The sequence below is a fragment of the Heteronotia binoei genome, chromosome 6, assembly GCF_032191835.1.
Source record: "Heteronotia binoei isolate CCM8104 ecotype False Entrance Well chromosome 6, APGP_CSIRO_Hbin_v1, whole genome shotgun sequence".
Taxonomy (NCBI): Eukaryota; Metazoa; Chordata; class Lepidosauria; order Squamata; family Gekkonidae; genus Heteronotia; species Heteronotia binoei.
This window is the reverse complement of record NC_083228.1, coordinates 109,200,276-109,209,290: the sequence shown is the minus strand read 5'-3', so window position 1 is coordinate 109,209,290 and position 9,015 is coordinate 109,200,276. Positions and strand designations below refer to the sequence as shown.

Sequence of the window (9,015 nt, the reverse complement as noted above, 5' to 3'; positions counted from 1 at the left end):
GTATTATGAGCTAGTTTTTCATTGTTCTTAAGAAGGTCTACAAGTATGGTAAATTCTATACCAGTGTCTTACTGCTGTGGTTGAATGGCTATAGGTAAACAAATTGAATCTGAATCCTGACATGGTGGAAGTAGTGTTGGTTAAGAGAGAGAGGGTTTTACTGGTTCCAGCCTTATTTCTGGAGAAGTAAGTTAATGCAGCTGCAAAAATGCTTTCTTCTACTTTACTGGAGAACATTGACAGGTCTTGACTGGGCTGATCTGATTACATGCTGTGGTTACATCAAGGCTAGACTATTGTAATGCACTCTACATAAGTCTGCCCTTAAAGTCAACCTGGAAATTCCAGTTGGTATAGACCCCTGTAGCCCAATTACAGTTGGGTGCTAGGCGAAATATGCATTTCACAGCCATTCTGTAGTCACTCCATTGATTGCTGATCAGTTACTGATTTAATTGAAGGTTCTGGTTATCACCTACAAAGCCCTTAGCAGCCTTGGACCAACACAGCTGGAGGAATGATCTCTGCTACTATGCTCCTCCACAACAGCTTCACTTATCTGAACAGAGTTGCCCCTGAAGCTCAGACCAGAACCAACAGGTTGAAATTAAACCAAAAGAATTTTTGGCTAAACATTAGGAAGAACTTCCTAACAGAGCAGTTCCTCAGCTCTCTTGGGAGGTGGTGGGCTCTCCCTCTTTGGAGATTTTTAAACAGAGGCTAGATGGCCATCTGACAGCAATGCCAATTCTGTGAGTTCAGGCAGATCATGAGAAGGAGGGCAGGAAGGGTTGCATCAGTGCTTAGTTCTTGTGGCCCTTTCTTACATGCCCAAGGAAATGTCAGGAAGCGATTTTTCTCCAGGCCACTTTGGGCAGAAATCCTGGAGGGGTTTTGCCATCTTCTGGCCATGGAACAGGGGTCACTGGGTGTGTGGGAAGGGAGGCATTTGTGAAGTTCCTGCATTGTGCAGGGGGTTGGACTAGATGACTCTGGAGGTCCCTGCCAACTCTATTATTCTGTGATTGTAATCCTTCTGCAAGTGCCACTCTGCAAATGAATAAGACCAACAACTGTCTGTTTATGCATATTCTCTGTTGCAGCTTCCACCTCATAGAACAGTTTGCTTGAGGAGGTCAGGAAGTCCTCCCACTGTTCTATCGTTTTATTAAATGTGCAAAATATAAATATTCAAGAGGACATAATAACATCAACAGTACAATGGCTAGTGGTTAAACCCAACAACTGGAATAAGTAGCAAGAAGTATGATAAAACAATAAAGATACACCTTTATTTCATGTTCTGTACTGATGCTTCAATTAAAAAGGAGCAGCATCAAAATGCACACCGTAGAACACTTGGCTCATTTTACCTTTCTTTCTCTCCCCCCATTGCATTATTTAGCCAACATGTGCAATTCTAAGTAGAGTTTTATCCTTCAAAATCAGTTGACATCAATGGGTTTAGAAAAATATAAAACTGTTTAGGATTGCACTGATGGAACCTGGTATATTTGCTTATAGAAGATAACATAAGCCTTACAATGGCAAAAAAGTAAAGACATACAAAGCATGTCCAGAAATCTGTCTGTGGCTTCAGTGTATTATTGAAGAATAATTTGGAGAAGCTTCAGCTGTTTTTCTTAGTTTCTCATCCTGATTTAATTTAAAGGATCGTTTTCACACCTTTACATAAAATATACCCATTCACACAGCACTTTTTCTAAATGCTCAGAGACCTTTCCATAAATTAGCTTGGTGGATGGCTGAAACCCAGAGAATACAAATTAGCTAAAGACTGAAGACAGAGCTAAGATTTGAAGAAAATACTTTCCAGTCAGATTACACATACAGAGAGAGACCTCTGAGGGTTGGACTAGATGAACCTGGAGGTCCCTTCCAGCTCTATGATTCTAAAACTCTTATGTTACAGGGAACCAAGTGAGGGACATTCCCTTTATCTGAAAATCCAGAACTCAACTTTCAGGATGGGAATAGCAATAAAAACCCACCACTCCTGATTAATGGGAAATCATTCAAGGATCTACACACTGTTTACAGTAGGAATTACTCTTAGAAATTACCCTTTGTGAGACAACTGTTCACATGAATACATGAGGCAGCCTTATACTGAATTCGATTCTTGGTCTATCAAAGTCAATATTGTCTCTGTCACTCTACTTAGATTGTCAGAGGGTCTCCAGGGTCTCAAGCAGAAGTCTTTCACATCACCTACTACTTTATTCTTCTAACTGGAAATGTCAGGGATTGAACATGGAACCTTCTGCATGCCAAGCAGAGGCTCTTCCACTGAGCCACAGCCTCTCCCCTGCTGATGAAGATAGACAGCCATTTGTCCATCTCTAAACTCTCAGTCAGGCAAAACAAGATCATTATTTCAACTCTCACCCCTGCTGTAATATACAGAGGGAATATTAAAACATCAGACTCAAGTTGCTTGCTAGAAACAAGGAAATGAAAAAAGGAAAGGTCTACTGTGCAAGCACCAGTCGTTTCTGACCCTGGGGTGATGTTGCTTTCACAACGTTTTCACGGCAGACTTTTTATGGGGTGGTTTGCCATTGCCTTCCCCAGTCATCTACACTTTCCCCCAAGCAAGCAGGGTACTCATTTTACCGACCTCGGAAGGATGGAAGGCTGAGTCAACCTCGAGCTGGCTACTGAAAACCTAGCTTGTGCCGGGGATCGAACTCAGGTCGTGAGCAGAGCTTAGGACTGCAGCTTTAACACTCTGTGCCTTGGGGCTCTGCTAGAAACAAAGGGGTCTTAAAAAAATTATAGTTGTTTTTAGCCCTTTATTTGCTATCACAAGCATTCTCTCAATATGCCATTTCCAAGATGTTATCCCATTTGTGGGTTTCAGAACAGCACATATAAAACATACCCTGGATGAACAAGAAGTATATGATATCCATGCCATTTGTAGCTGTAGTTAAGTGCCCTGGTTCACTCATATATAATTAATGTTTTAGTTAACCCACATATGGCGATCTTTGTATCACTAGATCTATCCAGGAGATCAAGTCACGATGTAGGCAACACACATTTTGGTTCCAAATCCTGATTGCAGAAGGGAACTTTTCCTACATTACCTCTTTATTGATTGCCAATGCACAAGAAACCTCTTCACCTCTCTTAAGGCTAGGCTTTTGTTTAATCTGCCTGAGATCAAGATATTGAGAACACTGCTCTGAAGTCTGAAGAACTCTTGCAGGTAGGAGAGTTAGAAGCTTGATCCCCAGATGAGTCTCGCTTTGTGGCTCCTCCAGAGGCGAAGTTACATTGAGCCCTCATGTTGAAATGGATCAGAGCCAAGTCATTAGCCCTGCATGGTTTTATTTGGCCTTTGGTCTTGCACTTCATCAGTTTGGAAAGCTGAGTTCTTATATCTTTACTATACAGTGAGTAGATAAAAGGGTTGACCAGGGAATTGGTTTCTCCGAGAATGAATAGTAAATTCTTCAGCAGCGGACTTAGAATGCAGGAACTGCAAGTAGCTTTCACGATGGCCGCCACATAATAAGGGCCCCAGAAGAGAATGAAGCAGATGATCACAACAAGGACTGTCCTCAGTGCTTTGAAATGGCGGAAATGAGCAGAGGAGGTGTCCATGTGCAGGAAGGCATGACGGATCCTCATGTGCTGTAGGTAGGCGATCCTTCCCACTGAAATGTGCAAACAGACGAGGGTCAACAAAGCAGGGATGAAGATGCCAAAACAGATTATGAACAGATAGTCACTCTTGATGGCAGACAAGAGCCCACATTGACCCGTGAAATTGCTCTGCTGCAGGTAGGAGTAATAGAGAGGCATGTGCCCCACCAGTAAAGAAACACTCCACAGCACAACAAGAGAGAAGATGATCGGCTTCTTCCTCATGAGGGTGGGGTAATAAAGCGGCAGTTTCACTGCCAAGTACCTGTCCAGGGAAACCAACAGCAAGGTCAGTATGGAGCCAATGCAAGGAGTAATGCTTATGCAGATTCTCAAGAGACAAATGGTTAGGTTCCTGTCCAATGCTATGTCTATGGCATCATCCAGTGCTTCCCCAAAGCACATCACACCGACCAGTAAATCAGCAGCTGCCAAGTTAAGGATGAAGATGTAGTTTCTGCTTGGCTTCTTCTTCCTCAGCTGCCAAATGACTCTGATGACTATTAGGTTGGTGGAAGGGATGAGGATGCTCAAGAGGAAATGAAGAACCGCATACATAAGATTGGGCATCTTTGTTATGAAACAGAGATGGAAACATTGGCTTCAAGGTGTGCCTGCATGAGGCACCATCAAGCTAGAAGTAAACATGCTGTTCTGTTGGCCAACTGCTGAAAGTTCTGAAGAAAGAAAAAGATCTCTTGGGTAGAATCCTTTGGCTTGGTCCTGCCGTCAATCCATTTGGAATGGCTGCAAACTGTCAGCACCAGGAGTAGTCGTCAACATCACTGAAGCTCCCAGATCCTTATTTATTTTCCCTCAGTGATCACAGCCTTCACCTGTAGCCTTTGTTCTTCATCTGGCAGGGATGTGTTTGGAGGAGATGCATGGAAGACCAAAGTCCTCGCTCAGGTGAAGGCTTCAGGCAAAAGGAACTCATTGGCTGAGGTGGTTGAGGGAAACAGCTGGGAAGGCAGGCTTGTTCAATCAATTTCTGAGAGTGTCTTTGACGCATAAAGATAAGGAAGGAGTTTGGCAAACAAAGCAGAGAGACATTCTAGCCCTTCCTATTAGGCTTCTAAAACGAGTCAATGCAATAAACTGTGTTTTCCTTGTCCATGCAGAAAAATGACTCCAAGCGTTGATGCTATCGACATATAATGTGTGTCAACGAGATGTAACTGATTGTTTGATCCCTGGAGGAAAACATGTCTCAATTGCTATAGTTTGTCCCCCGCCCCCCATGTAAGTGAATGGTAGATATGAATGGCTAAGATTCAGAAAATAACTGTACAGAAAACATCTATTTGCAATCTTTTTTTGTGTTTGAATGATGAGTCCATGAAGGTATTGTAACAAAATAATATTAGGTGGCAAAGCAGTGCTATAGGAAGACACTCTACCCTAAAATAATCTCAATATGTCCAGGAGACCAAAACAAAAACATCAGAGTTCCCAGCCCACCACAACTACCTGGAAGGATTAAAACAAACTCAGGATTTTTTTAAAAAAATACATGCTTTTAAAGTTTTTCTTTTTCTTTGTAAGGAATACGTTTAAATTTTGGTATAAAAATGATCTGAAAGTACAGATTAAGTAAAGACTAGTTGCTTCTGAACTCTTGTCATAACAACATACTGGCCACATGGATGACGGCACTAGAGGGATGTCCTCTCTGAGGTTTAATGTGCTCTGGAAATGCTTGCCACTTAAAAATATGCTAAACCTATTCTCACCAAGTATAGCTGTATAACCACAATATTCCAATGTATTTCTCTTTTAGAATAGTGTATCAGAATAATGTTTTTTGTATTGACATACACGAATAAGGATATTGGCTGTTTTATCTCGTTACATATGCTAAACCCATTTTCACTACATTTTAATCTATTCCTTTTTTCTTATGACAAACTAGAATGATCTTTATAATGCATGTTACATTTTAAAAAGTAAAATAGGTGGACAAGAACATCGTAACCCTCATTGCTAGCAGTAAGGCAATTAACAGATAGCTTTTATTATATTGATTTCCCACTTAAATGCTATCCAGACCAAATGTTCTTTCAATTTGTTAATTACACTATTTTGCCACTGGATTTTAACTTTGTACCCTTTTGCATTCTAAATCACTGCCCACCAGCTATATATAGCTCTACTCACTGAACCTCATTTGTCTGAAGAAGTATGGATGCATACGAAAGCTTACATTCTGAATACATTTTTGTTGGTTTTAAAAGTGCTACTGAACTACCATTTTCACACACAGCTAACCTTGCAGTCACAAGCCTGTTCCCTCTGCAGCATCCGGTCAGATTTCGCACCATCTGCGCCGGGGTTACAGGAAGTGCCGCGGCTTTTGCATAGCAAACGTAAACCGCTAAAACCCAGTTTACATTTGCTACGCAGAAGCTGCGGCACTTCCTGTAACTCCAACGCAGATGGTGGGAAATCCGAACGGACGCTGCGGAGGGAACAGGATTGTGACTGCGAGGTAAGCTGTGTGCAAAAACGGTACTACTACTTTATTGTATTGCTTCAGACCAACACGGCTGCCCACCTGGATCTATCTACTTAAAAATATGTTCCTAAAGGAACAGTTCTGGTCTAGGAGATAGCTTGGCCATATAATTAAGTATCAAGTACCAAGCAACCTACTTAGCAACCCCTCATGGGCACTTCAAGACAAAGAGATAGAGGTAATTTCTCACAGCTTACTTCTACATAGCAACCTCCATCTTTCTTGATGGTTTCCCACCCAAGTGAGTACTAGCCATGGTCAGTCCTACTCAGACTGTTGTTTGGGTGCATAATGAATCTTAAATATGGCAAGGGAGAGGCTGACTAGGAGGTAAAGTTGGTGCATTAGGACCATCACAGTTATATGGTTTCACTCACAAATAGGCAAAGGGAAAGCAAGGTACTGTTTCTACCAGTGTGGGATAATATAAGTAGGTTTCTTCTGCTTTCTATCTTGGTAGCCTGACACCTCAATCTACCTGTGACAAGAAGGCAGGCTGATGGGGATTCTAGGTGAGAATACAAGAAATTTATCCCCCTCTAGTTATTACTTTGGGGTAAAGAACTGTTGATATAGTCCTCTCCACCTGCCTTAGCAAATGGTTTCATAATTCATTTCAATGGAGGAATGTTATCAGTGAGCTCCCGCCTTTTAAATATTGCTATTGATTTAGACATTTATTTAGAAAATTTCTATGCTGTTTCATGAAGCCCACCCAAAGCACCTTACAAAATAATAAAAGCATGAAACAGTGAAAGTTGTTTGTTAAAATCCAGCATTTAAAACTGAGTCAGAGGATAAAAACATAGACCACTGAACAACTAAAAAGAACAACAGTTTTCAGACCACAACACTCTACAAAATAGTGTTAAAAGATCAACCCTTAATTAACAGTCTTCTGTTTTTGTTGAACAGAAACATTTTGGCCTGTTTTCTTGAAGACAGTAATATAGGTACAAGGTGAACTTCAGTGGGAAGGGCATTCCAAAAGTGAGGAGCCACTACTGAAAAAGCCCTGTCTCTGGGCCCACATCACCTCTGAAGGTAGGGGTCAAAAGAGCAGGGCTTGTGAAGCAGGTCTTAACTGGAGAGATGGACAGTATTGGAGGAGGTAGTCCTTCAAGTATCCTGGCTCCAAGCCATTTAGATCTTTTAAGGTAAGAATCAGCACTTTGAATTGTGCCAGGATGGGAACAAATTGGCAGCCAGTGCAGATATTTCAGAACCAAGAACATTACTATCCCTAGGTCCAGCCCCTAACAATAGCCTGGCTGCTGCATTTTGTACCTGCTGAAGTTTCCAGGCCATTTTCAAAGGCAGCCCCATTTATAGTGCATCACCATCATCTAACCTGGATGTAATCAGAGCATGGACCACTGTGGCCAGGAACAGCCAAAGCTGTTTCCTTTTCAAGAAACAGTTGAAGCTGGTAAAATGCACTATGCTGTATGGAGAAACTCTGGGCTCCCAACTGTAGGCCAAGATCCAACCGCATCCCCAAACTACAGACTGCAACCATCTCTAGAAAAGGTTGACTCTTCAATCTTCAAGCTGTCATTGACCAGCAGCACGTCAAGCACTGCTTACATATTACATGTATATTACATAAATCTGCTTGTAAGAAACGGCTAATGTTTGTTCAATTTACAAAGCCAGGGACCAGTATCTGAAATATATGGGTGGTTTCAATTACATATTCAGCTATCCATGCATTAAAAAAGTTTTATACCCCACTTTTCTCTACTCTAAGGAGTCTCAAACTGGCTTACAATCACCTTCCCTTCCTCTCCCTACAACAGGCACCCTGTAAGGCCAGTGGGGCTGAGAGAGTTCTAAAAGGACTGTGACTAGCCCAAGGTCACCCAGCAGGCTTCATGTGGAGGAGTGGGGAACCAAAGATGGTTCTCCAGATTACAGTGTGCCGCTCTTAACCACTATACCAAACTGGCTTACTGCACATAGAAGGTAACATGAGAATTACTCAACAAACATATGAAGAACAACCAAATGAACACCATGGATTGTACATGTGTTCCCTAGAACCTGTAAACAGGGCTACTGTCATGTCTGGAATGAGCTTTAATGTCTTGATTATGATCTATCCCATTACCCTCCCCAGGACTTCTACAGACCCACCATACTCAGCTGTTAAGGAGAAATAGAGCCAGTGATATTTGTATTAGTGGCATCTTACCCTAAATTTCCCTGATGAGCTCTTCCAGCATTTTTATGTAGATGTTAAACAGCATGAAGGACAAGATGGAACCCTGTTGTCAGTCTCCCAGCAAAGATAGGGGGACCAAGGGAATTTTCTATCTCAAACTAAGGTCTCAATTCAGATTGAAATGGGTCTAGATAACGTTTTCACCAAGACTGCCTGAAGCTGGGTAGCCACCACCTGCTCCTTGCTGCAAAAAGGAATGATGGCCATTGGGCAGTTATTTAGGTCCAGGAATGCCTTCTTCAGGACGGGTCTCAAGACCACCTATTTCAAAGCAATCAAGGCACTGATCACCTCCTGGAGCCCTGTTGGACACCAACAGCCCCGAAGGGCAAGGATCTAGTTGTGGTGGGCTGCCCACATCTAAGCAGCTTGTCCACTTCATTGGGGCTCAACTAGGACCAGGCTGCACTCCAATGACTTCCTGAAACTGAACTGCACCAACTGTGGAATCTAAGTCAGAAAATGCAAGTGATTTTATCTGCAAAATGCCTTGCAAAAGCAACACAGCCCTGTATGTTTCCAGGTCTACCGTCTCAAGAGTCTGAAATAAGAACTCCCTCACAGCCCAGGAAGACTGCACCGGACAGCACTGAGTGGAGGC

At 42.3% G+C, this 9,015-nt stretch overlaps 1 protein-coding gene across 1 annotated transcript; it reads right to left on the bottom strand.

Annotated features, from left to right (window-relative positions):
* Positions 1 to 3,050: 3,050 nt before the first annotated feature.
* LOC132573385 (glucose-dependent insulinotropic receptor-like) lies at positions 3,051 to 4,897 on the bottom strand. Its single transcript, XM_060240888.1, has 2 exons — positions 3,792 to 4,897; positions 3,051 to 3,686 (listed from the first exon to the last, which is right to left on the bottom strand). Exons 1-2 carry the CDS (start codon positions 4,243 to 4,245, stop codon positions 3,190 to 3,192), a joined length of 951 nt encoding a protein of 316 aa, XP_060096871.1. The 5' UTR covers positions 4,246 to 4,897; the 3' UTR covers positions 3,051 to 3,189.
* Positions 4,898 to 9,015: the final 4,118 nt, after the last annotated feature.

Excerpts from the sequence above, each read along its gene's own strand:
- LOC132573385 (XM_060240888.1), bottom strand. The coding sequence starts at position 4,245 with ATGCCCAATCTTATGTATGCGGTTCTTCATTTCCTCTTGAGCATCCTC. Across the intron at positions 3,687-3,791 it reads GCAGCAGAGCAATTTCACGG|TGGGAAGGATCGCCTACCTA; the intron begins GTCAATGTGGGC and ends TGCACATTTCAG.